Consider the following 23,330-nt stretch of genomic DNA (forward strand, 5'->3'; position numbering starts at 1 on the left):
TTAAAAAATAATATTCTAACAATATTTTATTTAACTTTCATCTAAAATCATTTCATCTCATCTTTGAATTCAAATCAGCCCATAATATATCTAATACTTTTTTTTAAAGGGGATCATATAAAATGTAATAAAACAGACGTCAACCTCCCATCGGTTCTCTTTTAACTTGAAGTGATCATACCAACATCTATTTTAAATCCAAGCATTGGTGTTGTTTGGATACCTACAACTCCAAGAGATTGCTATCCATCCATATTTTTAGGGATGAAGAATTGGTAGTTCGATCCAAAAGTAATCAACCCACACTTGTGCAAAAGGTATAACTACGTGAGAAAGAAAATGGTCTTGCCCAAATGATATTGGAATAAAAAAGAGTTCATCTCATCTAATCATTGCAATTTTTTTCAAATTTTCACAAAAAATATAATGAACAATTCAACTTTTTCAAATATCAAAACAATAATAATATTAAAAAATAATATTCTAACAATATTTTATTTAACTTTCATCCAAATTCACTTTATCTCATCTTTGAATTCAAACCAGCTCATAATGTATCTAATACCTTTTTTAAAGGGGATCGTGTGAAATGTAATAAAACATACGTCAACCTCCCATTGGTTCTCTTTTTAACTTGAAGTGATCATATCAACACCTGATTTAAATCCAAGCATTGGTGTCGTTTGGATACCTACAACTCCAAGAAATTGCTTTCATTCCATATTTTTAATGGAGGGAGAATTGATAGTTCGATCCAGTAATCGACCCACACTTGTGTAAAAGGTAGAACTATGTGAGAAAGAAAATGGTCTTGCCCAAATGATATTGGAATAAAAAAGAGTTATCTCATCTCATCATTGTAATTTTTTCAAATTTTCATACAAAATATGATAAATAATTTAACTTTTTCAAATTTCAATTCAACTTTTTCAAATTCTAAAACAATAATAATATTAAAAAATAATATTCTAATAATATTTTATTCAACTTTCATCTAAAATCATTTCATTTCATCTTTGAATTCAAACCAACTCATAATATATCTAATACTTTTTTTAAAGGGGATCATGTAAAATATAATAAAACAGACGTCAACCTCCCATTGGTTCTCTTTTTAACTTGAAGTGATCATACTAACACCTGTTTTAAATCCAAGCATTGGTGTCGTTTGGATACCTACAACTCCAAGAGATTACTGTCATTCCATATTTTTTAAAGGAGGGAGAATTGGTAGTTTGATCCAAAAGTAATCGACTCACACTTGTGCAAAAGGTAGAACTATGTGAGAAAGAAAATGGTCTTGCGCAAATGATATTGGAATAAAAAAGAGTTTATCTCATCTCATCATTGCAATTTTTTCAAATTTTCACACAAAATATAATAAACAATTCAATTTTTTCAAATTTCAATTCAACCTTTTCAAATCTCAAAACAATAATAATATTAAAAAATAATATTCTAACAATATTTTATTCAATTTTCAGCTAAAATTATTTCATCTCATCTTGAAATTCAAACCAATCCATAATATATCTAATACATTTTTTACTAGGGATCGTGTAAAATGTAATAAAACAGACGTCAACCTCCCATTGGTTCTCTTTTTAACTTGAAGTGATCATACCAACACCTATTTTAAATCCAAGTATTGGTGTCGTTTGGATACCTACAACTCCAAGAGATTACTGTCATTCCAAATTTTTAAGGGAGGGAGAATTGGTAGTTTGATCCAAAAGTAATCGACCCACACTTGTGCAAAAGGTAGAACTACGTGAGAAAGAAAATGGTCTTGCCCAAATGATATTGGAATAAAAAAAAGTTCATCTCATCTAATCATTGTAATTTTTTCAAATTTTCATACAAAATATATTAAACAATTCAACTTTTTCAAATCCTAAAACAATAATAATATTAAAAAATAATATTTTAACAATATTTTATTCAATTTTCAGCTAAAATTATTTCATCCCATCTTTAAATTCAAAACAATCCATAATATATCTAATATTTTTTTTACAGGGGATCGTGTAAAATGTAATAAAACAGACATCAACCTCTCATTGGTTCTCTTTTTAACTTGAAGTGATCATACCAACACCTCTTTTAAATCCAAGCATTGGTATCGTTTGGATACCTACAATTCCAAGAGATTGTTGTCATTCTATATTTTTAAGGGAGGGAGAATTGGTAGTTCGATCCAAAAGTAATCGATCCACACTTGTGCAAAAGGTAGAACTACGTGAGAAAGAAAATGGTCTTGCCCAAATGATATTGGAATAAAAAAGAGTACCCCCTCCCCCTCTAAGGTGTGATTTGGAATCTGAACAGTGAGTTGAAATGAGATAAAAGTTGAAAGTTAAATAAAATATTGTTAAAATGTTATTTTATAATATTATTATTATCTTGAGATTTGAAAAAGTTGAATTATTTATTATATTTTATATAAAAATTTAAAAAAATTATAATGATAAGTTGAGATAATTTTAATATCTAAACGGAGAAATTTCTTTCTATTCATTTCAAAACTCGTACAACTTCTCCCATTTTCCAATGGGAGGGGAGAGAGAAGTTTTGGTTCATCTTTTCTCGTCTTCTTTCTTTTCCTTGCCTCTCACAATTCTAATTTCTAATTTGTTGATGTCATTTTTTCATAATTTCTTCTAAATTGAAATACGTGGGATTTATATCTTTTGGCAACCAAGATAGGTGCGTTGTGCTATTGCACTCGCTAGCTACCGATGTTTTAAAATCCATCTAAAATTTTCCTAAAAATTCAACACACGAGACTTACGTGTTGCCTAGATTCTTCATGAGTTTTACATGCCATTAATATATGAGTAATGATACACACAATACATTACATAATATATTACATAATAATATTATAAAATAAGATATTTTTATAAAATGATGTTACTTTTATAAGATGTTTCATAAAAATACTCATCATTTAAAATATAATTATGTAAAGTGTTGTGAAAAATATTATATGTAAATCATTTTCCTTAATATATAAACAGTGACCCAAAAATCTTTCAAATCTCTCACCCCATTTCACCTTCTCGACTTAGAGAGGTTTGTATTCGTAACCCATCTCAATTCATTTCAACTCATCTAAACTCATTTTACTACTATTCATTATTATTCATCAATTTTAACTCACAAATCTCACAATTATTCACAACTCATCTCATAACTATTCACAATCTATCTCAACTCATCTCAACTCACTTTCGAATCCAAACTAATTAGGAGTTTCACATGTCGGGACCATCTTAAGCGTCCACCTTGTTGAATTAACGCCAATATATCTAGATCCATCTTTCGATTCAAAATACCAACATGTTTCATTTTTTCCTATCTCATGATCCCAATTGAAAGATTGTAAGTATCTCCGTCGTAATACTTCAATAGCCGCCAATTATAGTGCATCATCCGTCCCAAACTCAATCAGGATGGGCTCAAATCTAATTTACTGTATTTATTTGTAATTTTTTTCCTGCTTAGAGAATAGCAAGCAATGATACTGCCATGGCGAAGCCTCTTAGAGTATTGGTATTGACTTAATCAAATATCAATTCATCTTTAAAATTTGAAGAAATAGAGATGAAATCATCTGCATTAAAGTAGTCAAATATTAGTGGCTTTAAATATAAGCTACAGTATTTCGTGTTTCTTCATATTTGAATATGTATTATCCATCTTTAAAGGTGATATTTTATTCTAAATTATCAAATTCAACTGTTCATAACTGATTCGATATATTAACTATTAAGATCTACTTCTATATTATTCTTGGTATTGTAAATTAGGTTCACATATCAGTCTTCAAGAATAAGCTGATTTTGTAATTTAGGTTGAGGAAAAAAATTAGTTAGGAAATAATAATTTAACTAAAAATTAAATTATTAATTAACATATAGTTAGTGTAGTTACAAAATATGAAAAAATAATTATAAATATTATAATTAAAAAATATATTATATTATTGTTTTGACTAATCTAATGTGTGGTTATGGGTTGAATGACTTTAAATTTATGAAAAATATGTATTTTTATCTAAATTTTAGAGATGACTTTGATGAAGCCAATATTGATGCTCTAAGAGCATTTCCAATAGATTATATAAAACCTATTTGTCCGTAAAATTTGAAGAATTTAGCTTAAAATATACATCTAACCGATTCTTTATTTCATTTATATTTTCTAGTTTGCTACAATATTACTGCTACACGTAGCATGCACTGTTCATAAATATAAACATTTTTTAACTCATTTCTCTGTCTTTTGGTAATCTTTCCTCCACATCTAAACTTCATCTTATTTCACAAGAGTCCCTCCGTGTGTTTGGCACTATCTTTTCTTCCTCAGTTCTCATCGATTCCATCAACCACAGTTTGTATTCACTTTAATTCAAATATGTAAGTTCATTTCAAGAATCCCGTCATCTAGCTAAGGTAAGTTAGGTAACCTCCCCGTTGAATCATGTATGAATCATCGAAAATGAATATTTTCATAACATAATCTATTTTTTATATTTTGAATCAATTTTAATTTTGGTTTAGCTTATAAATTTAGATTAATTTAAAATATGATATAATTATATGACATTATATGCATGGAGATATTGCAAAAGATACGAGGATATCATTGATAGTTAGAGAAAATATTTAAAATGAATAAAAAAATTAAAAAAAATATTTAAATAATAGAGAAAAAATAGATAAGCTGATGCATGATGTATTGTAAAAGTCATTATATAAAATAGAAAAAATGAGTTTTAGTGATATATTTTAAATTGTAGGATAAAAAAGTCATTGTGAATGCTCTAATATTTTCAACGCTGTCATAAACTTGATTTTTTCCCTAAAAAAAAAAAAAACTCGTTATGTACATTAGCTAGTGGGATATACCTGAATTTTATGGGATAGTGTGTATATATATATATATATATATATAAAGTAATAGTATATACAGCCGTAAAATGTATAAGCGTCACACAATCATTTAGAAAAAAAAAATTTATTATTAAAAAATTAATTTTTTTAATTTATATTTTATATTTATTTATTTTTTAAAAAAATATTAATAATATTTACGCACATTACAACTATAAAAGTTGTATATCATTTAGAGAGAGAGAACATGTGGTTGGTATGGCAACGAAAACTATATTGTTTTGACATACCATAAACACAAAAAGGAGTCAGTTCATGATTTATAATTATTGGTTGAGCACTTTGGCTTGTCCGTTTGTGACCAATGGTTTCTTTTTAAGATCACATGTAGACATATAATAATCTATAGATAATGCTCGACTCTAATCGTATGACTATCTGGTCAGAACACTGGTAGAAGATTACGAGGCAGAAAAAATCTGCAAAGGTTATAAATTAATATAAATTAAAATTTACCTTATAATAAAAATAATTTTTTAATTTAATATATCAAATCACATCAATTTAGTTATAAATTTATATCTATATAATTTTTTTATAATTAAAATATTTTTCACATATATTTTTGCACCAAATCAGAATAAAATATAAAAAAATATGAAAAATTTTGAAATATATAATAAAATAATTCTTCTCCACCCCATGACAAGTCAATACGCAACCCCTTTTGAGCCTCTAAATATCTTTCCATATTGATAAATCTTTGAAACTTTGACCTTTTAAATAGTAAGATACACTATAAATTGTCACGCGGTTGGTAAAATCATGAGTTAAGGAGTAGCTCTACCTATGAGTTTTTTTTTTTTTTTTTTTTTTTTAATATTGATTTTCTCCCCCTCGCATTATGACTATGAGTTAAGAGTAGCTCTACCCATCAAGATTTATTTTGCATTCTCAGTACTAAATGTGACATTGATTCAATAATAAACATATAGTTACAAAATTTGATCAATTCATGAAAAACTTAAAGACACGATTAAATAAATTAAATCGGGTCTTCTAAAGTCTTTATTAGGATCTAAATCACAAGAGAGATAATATATTCAAAGTGAATTTTACAACAATAGAACATTTAATGCAGTTTTTTGAGACCTATAAGTGAAGCAAGTAGGATCGCTTTATGTATATACTTCTTTCACATTTTATCTGGACATAACTTAAATCAAACAATTCTGTTACATATAGTCATTTTTACGTATTCATTATACATTTCACTAATGTGATTGATTAAAACAGTTATTTTATACTAAAAAAAAAGACGCAATAAATCAAATTAATGAAATACATAAAAAATATGTAAAAATAACTGCACATATTTTTTTATACATTTAACCACACTTGTGTAGTACCACAGGCTTTATACAAGAAGATAGTGAGTGAGATCCCATAGGTGACCAAGTCTTTCTTTAATCGTTATTAGACATGGTATTATAATTTAGAACCAACATTAACTAAAATTGTCGGACTTAAGCCGTGCTATATAGAATGGAATAGTTAGATTAGGTTATCAAAAATTTAAGAGGGATGAACAGAAAATCGCATACTTAGTAGTACCAAGGTTGGAAAATAAGATCCCACATTTAATAGAACATAGAAGCTGTTGCCTTTTATAATGATTTCAATGAGTTGTGATTATAAATTCGATTACTACTTTTAAAATATAGATATAGATGAACTTGGGTGTTCTTTAAATTGTTAAAACTTACATATTTGATACCCTCTCTAGCAAAAAAATAAAATAAATTGGTAATGTCGACTTCATTATTAATTCTTTAACTTGTTTATTTAAGGTTGTTGCACTAAAAATCCATCTAACCACAATTATACGACCAATCATATATTATGTTTATTATTCCTTTAATTAGAAACACTTGTGAGATGACGCCAGGTTTAAAATTAGAAAATTTTACAAAAATTCAATCAACATAACTAGAGAGAAAGAGACCTAAATTATATTATTTTTTATTTTTGTTAAAAATATATTTCTATCTCATAAACTTTGAAATTGTATCAATTTATTCTGTTTAGATAATGAGATAAGATAAAATGAATTGATATAATTTATAAATAATAGTAAAATTATTATTTAAAATTAGATAAGATAAGATCAAACGGGCTCTTAAATATTTGAAATCTAAACTCAAATAGCTTCATTCAAATGAAGAATTCTTACGAAAATATTATATTAAAATACTAATAACATTTAATCAGATAAGGATTGGTGTTTTGATGGATTTTGATTCCTAACCGTACGATGCTCGTTGAAAAAACAAGATAAACATTAATATAAATGGCGTGGCTCAGAAAATTAATAAAAAAGCTGGGAGTTTTTTGTAAATTGAAGTCCATAACAAAAACCTGCAGCTTCCGATACCAAAATCGAAGGGTACCAAAACCAGAGAGCGAGAGAGAGAGGGGGAGAGGGCGACAGAAGAGAGGGGGGAGATCGGTTCCTTTTGTTTTCACGGTTTGATCTTCTGCAAGATCCATCTATTTTACCGTTTTGCATTACTAAGTGCAAGCCCTAATTCCCTCTTTTTGTCTATCTAATTCGATTAATTGGCTGGTTAATCAGTTGGTTGTTTTTCTTTTTCTTTTTTTGTTTTGTTTTGTGTTGTACTAAATCAATCTCTCTGAAATTATTTTCGTTTTCTGAGCTCTAAAGTTCTTAATTTTGGAATGGCCACCACTGCCGACTCTCCGTCTAGCCCCACGGTTCCTGCCGGACGCGGTGGGGAAAACATTAACAGTCCCCAATTCCGGCGAAAAACTCTTCAGTCCCCGTGGGCGCAAGTCGTTCGAGGTCAAGTTATTGATTCACTCTCACTTGTCCATTCTTCACCTTCGTCTTCATCATTATCAACGACTTCTCAACCGGAACAAACGCCGTTCTCGGATTCCTCTCCTCCGAAGACGGCTTCGCCGTCACCAACGCCGGATTACTCCTCAGCCGGTGAGGGTTCCGATGTTAATAACGGCAATGCGGTTCCGCAGAAGAAGCAGGCTTGGAATAAACACTCGAACCGCGTCGAGGTTGGTCCCGTAATGGATGCAGGCTCTTGGCCTGCATTATCTGAGTCTACTAAGGCTTTTCCTAAATCTTCGATTGATTCATCTTCGAAGATTGTTACTGATGTAACAGTTTCCAGTACTCAGGTTTGATTTCAACTCTTTCTCTAATTAGATGTTTGATTTCTTAGGAAAAAAAATGAAGGAATGTTGAATATTCTCTTATCTGATGTTTGGTTCCGGAGAAGCCTGAGGTAAAATAAAAGATAAAATAATCTCGAATATTATGGTTAATCTGATATTTTGTTCCCATTTTTCTTTTCTATTTTAAGGTTAAACTTACCTAATCGAGCCATTTAGTTGTTGGGGGCGTCTTAGGGTTTTCTGGAATCAAACGGAAAGATAAAAGATTCAGAATTAGGATTTCCTTTTTATTGCTCTACATGTTATTATCAACTTACTATTCTTCCTATATAAAGATTGTGATTTCAAAAATAAATTATATAAGGATTATCGATTATATCTCAGTGGTTGACCTCGTGTACTGTTACAGGGGCCTGTTATTCCATATTCACCTCAGAAACAAGCTACTAGTAGTGCAAACCCTAGTTCTACCACAAACCATACATTGCCATTTCGACAAAGATCTATGAAGCGAGGCGGTGGCGGCAATACCAGGGGTGGGCCTGCACAGAGCGGCTTTGCTCATCCTCCGCCACCGCCACCACCTTTTCCTGTATTCCAGATACATCCGAATGGGTTTCCTAATATGGTACCAGGAGCTCCTGATCCTTCTTATAGAGAGTTTCCTTATAGGAACAGTAATTGGGAAACCAGACCAGTTGGAGGATATGTGTCTCAATCACATTCTTCAAATGATCATAGGAGTTCCTCCCGTAGGGGCAGCTTTGGATCCCACCAACGTGGAGATGGCCCCTACCATAACAATCATGGGGGCAGGCGCGATCCAGATCGGGGAAATTATGGGAATGCCAGAGATGTTCACTTGCATCCACAAAGAGCTCCTCCAAGGGGCTTTGTAAGGTCTTCACCTCCTAACACAGCTGCATTTGTTACCCCCCCTCCGGTGAGACCCTTTGTCAACCCAATGGCTTATCCTGGTGAGTTTAATTTTTTTTCTTTCAGAATCTTTGCATTGTGGTTCTTTCTGATTATGTCTATTTCTGTTTGGAAATGTAAAACTAATGTCTCTGTTCTTTTTCAGAGTTTTACTATATACCTACGATGCCAATGGAGCCCTTTAGGCCATTCATTGCTCATGCACCACCTCCCCCATTGCTTATACCTGTTGCCGAACCATCTTTACCTACCTTGATAGTCAACCAGATAGAGTATTATTTCAGGTACTCTGACATTGTCAGCCTTTTTCTTTGATGATTTTACAATATGAATCTATTTTTACCTATCTTCTATCTTCTTTATCTCATCAAAGAAATTAACTACTCATGCACCTATGACTTGTTCATTACAGCGATGAAAATTTGATTAAAGATGATTTTTTGAGGGCAAACATGGATGATCAGGGCTGGGTACTAATTACTTTGATAGCAAGCTTTCGTCGAGTAAGTTTTCTTATGGTTGGCTATTTTCTTTACCAGTTTTCTTATGGTTAAGCTATTCCCTTTACTTTTTTACCATGGTTTTTGTTTGTAAGGTTTATTTTATGTGTTGATAAATTTCAGGATAATTGCACATCTCCCAAGTATTGACCTGTTCTGTTTAATCATAAAATTTGGCGGTAGTTGAGCATGACAGCTATCAAATAGGGCTATGATCTAGGGGAGCTCAAAAATTACCTAACGCCTCTGTAGCAGATGACTGTTTCTAGATTATCGCCTTGAAACTTAAAATGTGCCTTGAAGCTAATGCATTATTCCTCTTTTATTCTTTCAGGTGTGAGGAGGTTCATCAAATATAGTGTAGTGGCTTATGGTTTTAGTAACTCACATGCCTGCTCACTCTAGCAGACCTAGTCTTAGCTCTAGTTAGTAGTTGCATGGATTAGTTAGATTTGCCGAACAAAAAGATTATTTGGTATATCTAGTAAAACATCTTGGCCCCTATATGGTAAGACTATTCTTGTTAGCTGTGAAGCCACCGATGTTGGGTTGGGGTGATGTTGCAGCCATTGCATAGCTTTTTTCAGAAGCCTATAAGACTAAGGCAAGCCCAAGCAAGAAACTTTTTTGGTTCAAGAAGAAGCGTTCATGGTTGATATTACGCCATTTATATTTTATTTTCATTACATTGGGGATTTGTAGAGTTTATGATTCTGTAACTGCTGGTTTTGGTCTTTTATTTCACAATAGGTGAGTATTTACTTTATGAACTCTTAATGTCTAAGCTTTGGTTCAGACCAATTAGGAGTTTGTTTATAGTTAAAGTACGAGTAAAATGTTATTTTTGATCTGCAAGATGAGTGGATAAAATCATGGATAGAATCATTTTGTTTCGAGTTCATGGATGTAGTTGGCCTTTGGCACCAAATTATTAAAGCACAAAGCTTTATTTTCTGATGTTTGCAACCACCAAGCATGTTTATTCTGTAATTAGTTATGTAGCCTCTTTTTTTTCTTTAAAGCATTCTTCTAGTTTGACTGCTATCTACTTTTTTGGATTTTAATGTTTGGTTGCTACTTTTCTTCTTACTTTCTAGCAGCCTGCCTAAAGCACGATATCCCCTTCCCTTTTATTACATGTATTTTGTGATTTCTAGTATGAGAATTCTCCTCATTCAGAACTAATGATGAAACCACCAGCTGCCCTTACTTTGGTAGTACCACCAGTACATTGCAACCTGTGCATAAGAGAGGAGAGAATTTTGCAGTGGTGTTGAAGATGTCGGTTAACAGTTTTTTAAATAAAGGCAACATAAACATATTTTTAGATGTCTAGTGCTAATTCTAAATTATTAAGAATTGGCTTTAGATACAGATTTTGAAGTGGTTTTTGAGACGCATTGTCTTGGTGCATATGACACATGGTGACACAAGTGTGAGCAGCCTTGTCTGGAAAATTTGCCTCTGAGCATGGGAACTTTCCCTTGGCAGTTGGCTTAACTTCCTCACTCTTTTCTTCAGGTGCTCATGTGCTGGGTAGATTATGAATATTTTGGCCATAGGATCTAGTGTAGGGGGCCAACAGTGGAAAGGCAAGTACTTTTTTTATGTAAAAGTTGTGGCTTAAGCCCAGTCATGCCATCCTGGTGTAGTAGGCCAACAGTGGAAAGGGAAGTACTCTTTTTCATGTAAAAGTTGTTGCATAAACCCATTCATGCTCCCCATCCTTTTTCCTGAAAGAAAAACTCAAAACGATCTGGTTTGTATGAGAATATTACGAAATCATTGACAAAGCAACGGCGATCAAAATATCATAAAGAACTTTGTTTTCTCTCTAGAGACTTTCTTGTGTTACATATAAACTTTGCTATATTATGCGTTGTACTTTCTGGCTTGCTTTGGACAATGCACTAGCCCAAATCTGTCACATTAAAAAATATACTGATTTATACTCTTTATTTTACCTATTGAAAAAAGAAATGCTGAAATTATATTCTTTGGATCCCAGCTAAGATCATTAACAAAATTTCTTTTCCATCTAAAGATGTGTCTCTCTCACACACAGAAGGAAGGGGGAGGGTGCTTTTGCGGAGGATCACCATTTGAAAAATTGGGTTTTGCCTTATGGTTTCATGCCCGTTAAGTACAAGATTGAACCTTATGCTTTGCAAACTGGTTTTCCTTCATGTATGTCCGGACTCAAAAAAAGAAAAAAAAACTATTTGTTCAACTTGGATCCTTAGAATATTGGTGAAATCCACTTCACAGTCGATTGTGTTAGAATGGCAAGTATTTGGCAATTTTCAGATCACTGGTTGTCTTTTACCGATCAAAAAAAAAAAGATCACTGGTTGTCTTTAACATAGGAAATTTTTCTCTGTTGTATGTTACCATAAATTGTTAGAGAGTAGCTTTGCATGTTAAAATTTTATATTCATTTTTACCTTGAGTATGCCTACATTTTTTGTTGTATATTTATTTATTTCGTTTCCAATCCTGTGCTTTGGTAACCCTTCTAGTTGGACCCTTTGGGATCAGGTCTAGAATTTTATATTAACTTCTATGGACACCTTAGTACTGGTGTTAGCTTCCATGTGGCCTGACATGAAATCCCTGTACTTGTGGATTAGAGATTTTAAACTGGGTCTGGCTGCTTAATTATTAACTTTGAAATTATATGATGACAGTTGGAGTCAAGGCCATGTTTAGATCTCTACCAAGACCCTGCTTTCGCAGGACTTACAAGTAATAATCCTACTTTGCCAGGCCATATGGGACTTGAGTGGGCCACTTCTTTGTATTCTCCCCCTCATTTCTTTGACATTTCATGCATCAATCTGAATTTACCACATCATCAGAATAATTAAGCACCCCCTTCTACCTGGCAGGCTTCATGGCAAAATGTTTATTATTAGAGTGGAATTTTCTCTATATTGTTATAAGGACCATCCCTCGTATATTACATTTGAATCTATCTTCTTTCCCAGCTTTGACTTTCCATTTCTTTTCCCAGTATTGAATGTCCTTGCATTGATCTTGCTTTATGTCTTTGTACAGGTTAAGAATTTGACAACTGATATCAATTTCATATTGGATTCCTTGAAAGCATCAACCCTTGTGGAAGTGCAGGCAATTTTTTTTATTCTTTCTAAGCTGAATTGTTTGACTGTATCTTCTGCTGCTTGTATTGGATTTGTATGTCCTGCAACATGGCATTGGAATCATGTTTTTTGCATTTAGTTAGACACAATAATACTCAATTAAGGATACTTGTAAAAAAATTACTTATCAAGGATCAATGTACTAGAGGCGCTGTACTCTTATGGAAAAGCAAGCCATAAGCCGCCAAATAATATTTTTGTGTCCAGCTGGACTGAATCTCTGTTGAAATTGCTGCAGGATGACAAGGTGAGGCGGCGTAGTGAGTGGAAGAAATGGATACCAACATCTGCTCTGCCTCCCTCTGAATCAGGTTTTGTTTCCCCTAATAGTTCGAGTTATGATATGCTGTCAACTTCATTTCAGAAGATTGCAGTGGAGGAAGTGGATGCGAAGCGAGGTGGTGTGACAGTTAAGGCAGACTCTATCTCTGAAGCTGTTCCAGGAAGATGTTTAACCGATTCATATGGAGAGTCACACCTTCCTAATGGGGAGATTTCTCAAAACACCTCCTCCAAGCGGAACTGAATAATATGTGCCCCCACTAAAAATTCAAGCACAGTATAGTGCACTTCTATTTTTGAAGGGTCACAATTGGAAATCTGGAGTGAGGCTTCTCTTGAAGGTGTGGGATCTTTTCTTTTGTTTAGTAAGTCACATAGAGTGGTTTTGGCAGTATTTTGATGAGGCTGGTAGAGGAATACAGAATAAGAATTATCCATAAATTATTGGCTAAAGGTAAAGAATGAGAAGAAAGTGAGACAGTAATTAGATAATCTGTTCGGGCAAAGGTTATTGGGGTGTATAGCTTGGTTTTGGTGTGAACGCTTTTTCCTTTGGATTTCTGGTGCTTTCTGGTGGCATCATGGATGGGTGAAACATTCAGGTGGGTAAAATGGCAAGTGCATTAGTGCTTTGGTTGCCAGAAAAAAAGGTCTTGAATGTCTCCGATTTGCACTTCCTCCTACTTTTCAACTTTTTTATATTTGGTTAATCATTTATTGGCAAATACATCATTACTTTTTGTTACATTTTAAATGTACCTTTTTGATAGAAATTTTGCAAACGTTTTTGTTGGATGATAGCAAACTCTCTCCCCCAATCAGTTTTTTCTGGTGTTGCATATTAAATTCTCTTTTTTATTTGAATAATGGTATTTAATATGCATTTAATTTGTGGGGATCTAGTGTTTATATTGGAAGAGGGAGTATTTTGAGCAACAATAAATGTTGGTATGAACGGCCTTATGGGGGTTAATGAATAGTGTTACATCAACATTAGTGGGTTGAAAGCGTGATGAACGCATATTATGTCGTGGTGTCAGCTGTGCGCTGAAATTTTCAATCATGGGACAAACCCCACCCCCCCTATCAAAGTAAAAGACATTGACATATATTTGTTGCGTACACAAAACAGAAACCATCTAGTCTGTTCTCTCCACCGGAACTCTCTTTCCCTTATTTCTAGTTTCTTCCAATGGATCAACCCAATGATAGATTCCTCTCTCTCTCTTTCAATCTGTTTCACATCACTGTCTTTGTCTTCACTCTATCTATGCATTTTGCCCAAGAGAATCACACAACAGTGTTCAATAATTATCACTGTAATGGGAATTTTTTTTTTCCTGTGTGCAGTCTCCTCCTACCCCAAAGAGAGAAAAAAAAAAAAAAAAAAAAAAAATCATAGATTGCTTTTGGGTACCTGAGATTTGAATGGGGAACAACAAAATCGTGCCCCATGCAACTTAGAGTTGGTAAAACCCAAATCTGAGTCGTGACATGATAACAACGGGAGAGGTACAAATTGTCTGGTCCGTCCCTAACATTTTCCTCCTGTTACCTTGGATTCATCTGGCACATCAAATACACCCCCATTTTGCCAACAAACGAGCAGAAAGCTATCGAGAAAAAAGTGCTCTTGGATTTGGTTCCAGTGGAGCTATTCTCTAATAACCAAGCTGTGCTTCCCATGGTTTAAGTTCTTGACTAGTCTTATTCATCTCCCTTTGAATTAGTGCTGATCTTCTCTATTTTACTCCATGAATCCAGAGTAATAATTGAATATATAAATAATTACGACATGGATTGGCATACTTGACTGATTAGAAGTTTGACTAGGGGAGACAATACATCTATTAATTTGTCTAGTTTGTTTTCACAATTATTTTCATCTCATCTCATTATTACAACTTTTTCAGTTTCTCACATAAAATATAATAAATAATTTAATTTTTTTAAATTTTAAAATAAAAATAATATTAAAAAAATATATTATAATAATATTTTATTCAACTTTCAACTTTTATCTCAACTCCTTTCATCTCATCTAAGAAAATAAACGAGGCAAATTAATAAATGTTTTACCATCTATCTAAATTCATAATATTGATGCGTTCCACTTTCAAATTAAAAATGTCATAACATGCAACATTTATTAATATTTAATCAATTTTAACAATAATAACAATTAGATGAGAGTACTATTTATTAGTTTTTATTAGTTAGATAGTGCAATATATTAATTTACATACATTTTCACAGCACGCTCAAATTAAGCCGATGATGAGGTAAATTATATATCATCAATCATGGTCCCAATATCAAATGATTAAAAATTAACTTATATTTTCACGGCACACTTAACTTTGCGAAACTCACAATGCATTTCGATCTTTATCTTTTGCAAATATATCAATAATTGCTTTTTATTATAAATATGTGTATTAGATTTGAGAAAACAACATTCATGTTGAAATGAAAAAAAATAAATCATTTTAGTCTCACTCGGAACATTTATAATTTTTTTTACTTGAATACAAATGTTCAAAATTTTTAGAGATTTTAGAAATGAAAAATTCTATTTGTAATCTTAAGTGAGGAACTGCATGTGCAGTTTCATTGATGAATGATGGTAAAAAGGAAAAAAATATCATTTTAAAAAAAATATTATTATAATTTTAATTTTTTTAAATATAATTGTATGAGTTTGCATGAACAATTTCTATTTAGAAATTGTATGAAATTGTATATAAACTAACTCTTTAAAAATTTTGTGCGCAACAATCAACATACTATTTATGGTGAAACTTATTATATTTATAAAAAATTAAAAAATAATTTTATTTTTAGTTAAAATTTAAATTGATAAGGGGATCGTGCTACCATAGAAGGTGTAGCCCGAGAAATTCTCCCGAGAAGGCTATTTGGGCTTTTTAATTTTTTTTTTTTTATATTCTTAAACATTTAAAACAAATATAACATCATTAAAAAAATATTTCCTAATCGTTAAGTTAAAAAAAAAAAAAAAAAAAAAATTACCAACTATCAGGACAAGTCTCGGCGAGTTTAGCATTTTCCTTTACATTGCCGTTACAAGACAAAGCAAGATAGAATTTTTCATTCATTTTGCAAAAGACCGCAAGCGAGGGTCAACACACAGACCTCTCCACTTACAGGTTCCCAGCTCTTTTCCCTCCCTCCATCTGCTCTCTCTCTCTCTCTCTCTCTCTCTCTATCTCTCCCCCCAACCATGGGTTCATCAACAGGCGAAATCAACAATAATGGCAGAAATGGAAACTCCTGCTCACAATCCAAATCCTCCTCCACATGCTCTTGTCCCTCGCCCTTTTCAGGTTCTTCACCAGTCCTCCCAACCCCTCCTGCCAGAAAATCCATGGAAGAAGTTTGGAAAGGCATCAGCTTAGCCTCTCTTAAAGATCACTCCAGCAACACCCTCTCCTCCACTACCACCACCCAAAACTCTGCCTTTTGTGCTACGATTCTCCAAGACTTCTTGGCTCGGCCTCTCAACAAAGAGCCACCAACAAGAGGCGCGTCATCATCTGGCGCCACCGAGCCTTCATTGGCCGTGGAGATCACTTTCTTGGGTTCTCTGGCGCCAACTCCAGAAACTATTCTGAGCTTGAATTCCGGTTCTGATTTTCCATACCCTGAAATCCGTACCCCGGTTGGTGTTGGGTCAAACCCACAATTGCAAAGGCATGCCGGTTTCACTGCACCTTCTTTTGTTTCTTCCTTTAACTCTCCTTTCGAATTCTCATGCTCTTCTTCGGCGTTCCCTTCTTGCTGCAAGAAAAGGGCTCAAGAAAATGTTGAGGATTCCATCGATCGGAGACATAAGCGCATGATCAAGAACAGAGAATCAGCCGCTCGTTCTAGATCAAGGAAACAGGTATCTTTACTCTCTTTGGAAACAGTAGTACGCCGAAACAGTAGTACGCGTCTGGTTCGTATGTTTTTACTCCTCCTCGCAGTTAAACTCATAAAATAAAAATAATATTAAAAAAATAATATTTTAATAATATTTTATTTTATATTTGATCTTATCTATGTTAAAACTATTTGTAGGGGCAATAAACATGTTAACTGTATCTACTACGAGACAGTGTTTCATACGGTGGTGAATCCTTTTTGCAGGCTTACACGAACGAGTTGGAACTTGAAGTTGCCCGTTTACAGAAAGAGAATGCTAGGCTCAGAAGAGAGCAAGAGGAGGTCAAATAAAAGCGATTTCATAATTTTTGCTTATTTGGGTTTATAGGGTTGTTGTTAGTGTTGTTGTTGTTGTTGGGTTTATCTACCCAATGAAGGGAAGGGAAGGGAAGGGAAGGGAGTTCAATTGGCTGATAGATTTTTGGCGTATTTTTGTGGTGGCAGCTCTGCTTGGTGGCAGGCCGTGCTCAGCTTCCAAAAAAACACCGTATCTATAGAACCTCAACTGCTCCATTTTGAGAAGTAAGAATGCAAAAGCCCTCTTGCTCGCCAAATTTCTCTCGAAGCGGGGTGGATGGATCAGATGGGGTTTGGTTGCAGTATCCATAAAAAAAAAAAAAAAAAGAATGTGTTTGTTATTACGTCTCCATCAGTTGGCTGGAAAAAAAACAAAAGGATGGAAGAAGGAAAAGCTCCTAAATTCCCTAATGGTATGGTTTTTATTTTTTAATTTTTATTATATCCCGTTCCTTGAATCATTGTCTTTTTGTCCAGACGTAGCTTTTTCTTGCCCAATCAGGACAAGTTTGACAAGTGCTCAATGCTAAGAACCATTTGCCATTTTTGCTTGCCTATAAAATGACGTGCATTGTGCAGTATTATAATGTCGTAACATGTTTGGCTGTTAGTATAGCGCCCTTTCTTTTCTCGCCCCCATCTCTCACAAATCCTTTCTGTCTTGCTTTCTGCACCCTCTCTAATCCCCCCCCTCTTGTTATCTCGCGTGGCGGTTAATTACCTCTTTTTTTTTGTTTTACCCTTTGGTTGTTTATTAGGTGAAGATGCCAAGTGAGAATAAAATCGTTTTAACTTTTATAAAAATAAATTTATAAATTTACCTAATTTCATTTGTTAAGTTAGATTATAAAGTTATTTTTTTTAAAGTAAATTTAGAATTTCATGTAAAGTTATGTTAGTTTAAAAAAATAAAAATAAAAATATAATATTATTAAAAAATATTTTTTTAATTATTAAGTAAAAAGAAAATAAAAAATTCAAACAATAACACAAAGTAATAAAAACTAGTGATGAGAATATGATTTTCTTTAAAAAATTATAGAGCGGTAGGAATGGCATTATTCAAATTATAAACTTGTTTTTATAATATCTCCTCTCTGTAAACCCTCTGTAGCCTGTACGATGCATTCATGGTTACCCCACCTATAACCAAACCCATTGATTGAAACATTCACATGGCGATCGCTTTGCGTGAGAAAATATGCGAATATCGTTGAATATATGTATAAAGGAGATTGGCTGCTGCCATAGAAAGGCGGAAAGCTATTGATATAAGTTTATCACGTCAGACCCAGTACTCTGTCCCCAGGGTCTAGTACAAGATCTTTAATGCGTAGCAAAAATTCTCAGTACACCGTCCGTTTCAAAGACATGAATAATATAAAAAATAATAATAATTACATAAAAATAAATATAGATATGATTTGATATGATATTTAGATTATAAAAATATTTTTATTATAATATATATTTAACAGATTTTATAGAATTATATCAATTTATAAATTCATTTTATATAATTTTTTTTGTGTATGTAACAATTTTCAAAATATAAATACTGTTCATCTTCTAGATGCTGACGGGCCGTTAAATATAAACGCTTCCGCTGAAAAACATTTGATGATTTAGGGAATAATTTTAGATTAATGATATACACAATATATTTTTACAATACATTTTACAACAATGTTATAAGATGAATGTATTTTTGTAAAATGATATTACTTTTATAAGATATTTTATAAAAATAATTTTTATTTAAAATATAATTGTCTAAAGTATAGTAAAAAATATTGTGTATAAATTATTTTCCATAATTTAATAGGTTTTCTTAAGTGCAAATTTATAATTGCGGCTCTTTTAAGCAATTCCGTATACAAAACTCCAAGGTTTTTTGAGCTAGAGCTAGTTCTACTTTCCGTCCCTCAGGTTCTGGTTGCTTAATTCGACAACGTGGGCTTTACCCATGAGCAATATTACCCTCGTGTGTTGCCGCCCGAGCCGGTCACGAACTGGGTGGGCCCAAGATGTGCGGAACAATGGGCCTCACAAGAGTGGGGTTCGCCCACGTGAAGTACGGCCCACACAATCACTTCATTTGCAAAAGATATCATAAATGTAGCTAGCTTAAATAATTCCGCAATTCTATTCTAAGCTGGGATGTAGAGGACATCTAGTAAAGTAAAGTGCTTATCTGATATAATATAATTTAAAAAATAAAAATTAAATTTTAAATCTTATAAATTAAAACTTATCATTTAAATGATATAAATTGTGTGTTGTTGGCTTGAGAATATAATAATTTATATATATATATATATATATATATATATATATGAATATATGAAACAATAAATATACCAGATATGGTGGTTCATTGAGTTAAGAAAGAAAGTGCTTAAAACGTATCATAGAGAAGGAATTAAGAAGAAAAAGCATTAACATAAAGTTAGTTAAAGTTGGTATATATGTCAAGGATAACGCAATATTTATGGCTGCATTTAGAAGGAGACAAACCAGTACTTGAAAGCAAATTAAACTCGTTAACTTCAACTACAATGCATTGGCCAATGGCGATTACTGATTTCGCCACAACGCCATCCATTCAATTTGCAGCCTAAAGAATAAAACATTATCACTATGAGTAGATAATTTTAACAATTAGGCCAACATTAAAGTAATGCCACTTCAACACTTCTTTGTATTTAATTACTAGTTTTACTTTAAAGAAATAAAATAAATTATCTTCAACTACTAGTCCTATATATTTTTCGCTTTGTCTACAAAACTCTTCCATCATAATGTTTGAAGGAAGAGTATGTAATTGTTTTATTAATGGGTTTAAAAAAATGGTTAATTACACTTTACTCCCTTAAACTTTCACTTAATTTACAAATGCTCTCGAAACTAATAATTACATCAAAGTGGACCTGTTTACTTTCAAAACTTATCAATCCCTCATTCTGTCTACCAGCAGAGTGAAATGTAATGGAATTGCCTCCACGTGCTGCTCACATGCCTAACATTCACTCAAAGGCAAAATTACCCCTGACTTCATCGAGACCAAAGTTTTCATCCCGCCCAAATGCTCAGTCTTCTTCATCCCATGAAGAAGATTGTGAAGAGGAATCTGAGTATACAATGAGTGAAGCAGAAGACGAGTTTCCCTCAGAAAGCAATGAAACTGAGCACATAGAAGAAGCAGACACCGTGGAAGAGGGATACAAACGGGAGGCCCAGAAAGACTGGGGTGGTTTGTTCTGAAGATAAAAATGGCCAAGCATTGAATTTAAAGTTCAGGATAGGGAAGGTGGTTGATATTCAGTCTTTGACTAACAGCCCAAGGAGGCTCAAATTCAAGCGGGGAAAAGTGTTAGGGGAGAGCCAAAATGTCAAGGCCGTTGTCCGAAGGAGAAGCTTTAAGAGGCCAGAAGTTGACAGTGACACATACGGCAGCGAACCTGACCCACAAAAAGTTGTTTTGAGACATCAAGATGTGCAGGGGAAGAGAAATGCGCAAGGTTTGTTTAATAACGTCATTGAAGAAACAAGAAGTAAACTTGCTGAAACCCGGAAGAGCAAGGTTAAGGCCTTGGTGGGTGCTTTTGAAACGGTGATCTCACTCCAAGAGAAAAAGCCTTGTGCAAATACTGTCACTTGAGTTGAAAAGAGAACCTATTTTTCGTCGGCAATCCCTTGGTTTTAGAAGATTATACGAAAATAAATGTCTGTTAACAAGATTATGGAGCTGCAGCAGCTTAATAGTAGATTGCTGCTGTTGACATTAGATGGCCTGGGTGTAGAGTTGAATGGAGAGTCTTGTATTGTACTGAGTCGGGTGGTGTACTGTTTTTGACATATATGACCTACATTTTCTGAAGGTCATGCTGCGTTTTTGCTTTCTTTTCTTTTTGAATTTCATGCCTAATGTGATTGATATGTACATTGTGAATAAAACCAGCTTACACTTGTCTTTATACACTTCGCGTGGGGGAAGAACTGTGCAACTGAATCATATTAGCTGTGTCTTCTTCCTTCATTTTTCATTTATCTCTTTATTAAGAATTAACTGTATTTGTTTTTTGTTAGATGCTTCTTCATTTGTAGAGATTGCTTCTGTTGTCTATGGTTGGTCAATTTCCATGGACCTGGGTTGCCTACAATTAATTGGAATAATTGCTTCTGAGGGATTTTGACTGCAATGAGGAGCACGGGGGGCATGAAGTCAATGAAGGCAGGGGTGATTTTGTCTTTGTAGTGAATGTTATGCATGTAAGAAGCAGTTGGAGACAATTTTCGTTACATTTCACTTTGCTGGTAGACGAAAGGGGGAATAGATAAGTTTTAAAAGTAAGTGGATCTACTTTGATGTAATTATTAATTTTTAAAACACATTGCAAATTGAGTAAAAATTCGATGGAGGAAACATGTAATTAATTTTTGAAAAAGCTAATCCTATTTTACTGGCATGGCTTTATTTAAAAGTAACGTTTAGTATAAATTTTCGAGGCATAAACACTTTGTAAAAAGGTGAATCCAGTGATTTTTGTTTTTATATATATATTTTTATATATTTTGGAGTCTGACTTTTTTTTATTAGTAGCGTGTGTAAAACTTTTATATTTTAAAATTATACAAACCATTACTTTTTATTAAAAAAAAAATGAAAATTATAGATACCTTTTAAATTTACATTGATGGTGGCTCGAGTACGGGGAGGGCTCTAACTTAATATAAATAAATGCTCTTAAATATTAGTATTTAAAGTTTTCCTACTGATGAAAGTCCTCAAGAAAATGGTAAGTATACGGAATCACGGGTTCTAGAAGACAGTTAAGAAATAAATACACAAAATGTAGTGAAAACTAAATATGTTTTGAAAAATTAATATGTATTGAAAAATTAAATATTATCTTTCAATACATATTTTATTCTAAATTTACTTATTGTCGGATATATACGTGATTATCTTTATATAATCATGTTTTAAATGGAAAGTATTTTTATAAAATAATACGTAAAGAATTAAGAAAATAATGGCATATATTTTTAAAAAAATATTGTGTAAAAAATTATTAAAAAAAAAAAATTGCATGTCTATATTTATTATTATTATATTCAATACCAAACATACAATCAAATTTGTGAACTGTAAGTTCGGTTTATGTCATCATTGCCATGGTAGACCTTTTTGAAATCTCGATTTTTTTGGCACGAGGATTTCGAATCTAGCAATCTCAATTTATTTGGGGACATATTTCTGCTTTGTTGGTTGTGATATGATTTTTTGCTGTGATACAGTAGCACTAAGGCTGGAGATCCAAACGATGGACTGGGCCACCCGTTCGTTCGTCCGTCAAGCTGACAGGGCTAGGCTAGGGAGTAAATGGGGGTAGGGACGGGTTGGGTCCGAGAGAAAAACTGACTCCTTGCCCAAACGAGGGGCGAGGTACAGAAAGGGTGGTTGCTTGCCATATAGGGCGGATAATACCCCCGCTAATACAAATCTAAGAAGATTCAAGCATTAGCTTGTGATACGAAGAGTCATGGCACACGTTTCCTTTTTCCTAATTAATGGGTATCATCAAGCAAAAACATATATCTTTTTGTTATACATGGCTGACATTGCAGACAGGTTTTGGTGTAGACTGTAGTCTACCCCTCACCCCTCATGAGGGGCTGTATCACCACTCTCACCGTCCCAAGCTAGCCCACCCTACATCCCATTCGCACCCATCCTACTTTGACACTCATAAAAAACCCAATCTGCCGCCGCCCTGATTAATGGGTAGAAGTTCAACCCATTACCCTAACGAGTGTGGGCAGATTGGGTCGGGTGGGCCAAGGGACGGGCCCCATTGCCCAGCCCTAGGAACATGCATACAAAAAGGTGTCTATCTATGGAACTGGAACTAGAGGCGCACTATGATAGTTCTGAACTTTTGATAAGTCATGATGATTTGGAGTTTGCACTAGCTTGGAATTGAATTTGCCGATTTCTTGGACTTCCCTTCATAATCCTATATATATATATATCTTATAAAAAAAATAATCCTATACATATTTATATAGCACTACTATTACTATTATTAGCT

At 33.1% G+C, this 23,330-nt stretch overlaps 2 protein-coding genes across 3 annotated transcripts; both read left to right on the top strand.

Moving 5' to 3' along the window:
- The first annotated feature begins 7,330 nt into the window (after positions 1-7,330).
- Positions 7,331-13,785, top strand: LOC121261395 (la-related protein 1C-like). Its single transcript, XM_041163745.1, has 6 exons — positions 7,331-8,114; positions 8,521-9,088; positions 9,193-9,331; positions 9,460-9,550; positions 12,605-12,676; positions 12,947-13,785. The coding sequence occupies exons 1-6, from the start codon at positions 7,638-7,640 to the stop codon at positions 13,232-13,234; spliced, it is 1,635 nt and encodes a 544-aa protein (XP_041019679.1). The 5' UTR covers positions 7,331-7,637; the 3' UTR covers positions 13,235-13,785.
- A 2,314-nt stretch (positions 13,786-16,099) lies between these two features.
- Positions 16,100-17,816, top strand: LOC121261396 (protein FD-like). 2 transcript variants are annotated; one of them, XM_041163747.1, is made up of 4 exons: positions 16,100-16,704; positions 16,804-16,897; positions 17,143-17,220; positions 17,383-17,816. In XM_041163747.1, the coding sequence occupies exons 1-4, from the start codon at positions 16,235-16,237 to the stop codon at positions 17,455-17,457; spliced, it is 717 nt and encodes a 238-aa protein (XP_041019681.1). In that variant the 5' UTR covers positions 16,100-16,234; the 3' UTR covers positions 17,458-17,816. The 2 variants fall into 2 exon arrangements, with proteins under 2 accessions (XP_041019681.1, XP_041019680.1); XM_041163746.1 differs by having other exon boundaries at positions 16,101-16,897.
- The last annotated feature ends 5,514 nt before the right edge of the window (positions 17,817-23,330 follow it).

Source organism: Juglans microcarpa x Juglans regia, chromosome 4D (genome assembly GCF_004785595.1).
Source record: "Juglans microcarpa x Juglans regia isolate MS1-56 chromosome 4D, Jm3101_v1.0, whole genome shotgun sequence".
NCBI classification, from domain to species: domain Eukaryota; kingdom Viridiplantae; phylum Streptophyta; class Magnoliopsida; order Fagales; family Juglandaceae; genus Juglans; species Juglans microcarpa x Juglans regia.

What these genes read in the sequence shown, in the direction of transcription:
- LOC121261395 (XM_041163745.1), top strand. Translation starts at nt 7,638, where the DNA reads ATGGCCACCACTGCCGACTCTCCGTCTAGCCCCACGGTTCCTGCCGGA. An exon ending in TAACAGTTTCCAGTACTCAG is followed by an intron (nt 8,115 to 8,520) that starts GTTTGATTTCAA and finishes GTACTGTTACAG; the next exon opens with GGGCCTGTTATTCCATATTC. An exon ending in CAACCCAATGGCTTATCCTG is followed by an intron (nt 9,089 to 9,192) that starts GTGAGTTTAATT and finishes GTTCTTTTTCAG; the next exon opens with AGTTTTACTATATACCTACG.
- LOC121261396 (XM_041163746.1), top strand. Translation starts at nt 16,235, where the DNA reads ATGGGTTCATCAACAGGCGAAATCAACAATAATGGCAGAAATGGAAAC. An exon ending in GTTCTAGATCAAGGAAACAG is followed by an intron (nt 16,898 to 17,142) that starts GTATCTTTACTC and finishes TCCTTTTTGCAG; the next exon opens with GCTTACACGAACGAGTTGGA. An exon ending in TCAGAAGAGAGCAAGAGGAG is followed by an intron (nt 17,221 to 17,382) that starts GTCAAATAAAAG and finishes TTGTGGTGGCAG; the next exon opens with CTCTGCTTGGTGGCAGGCCG.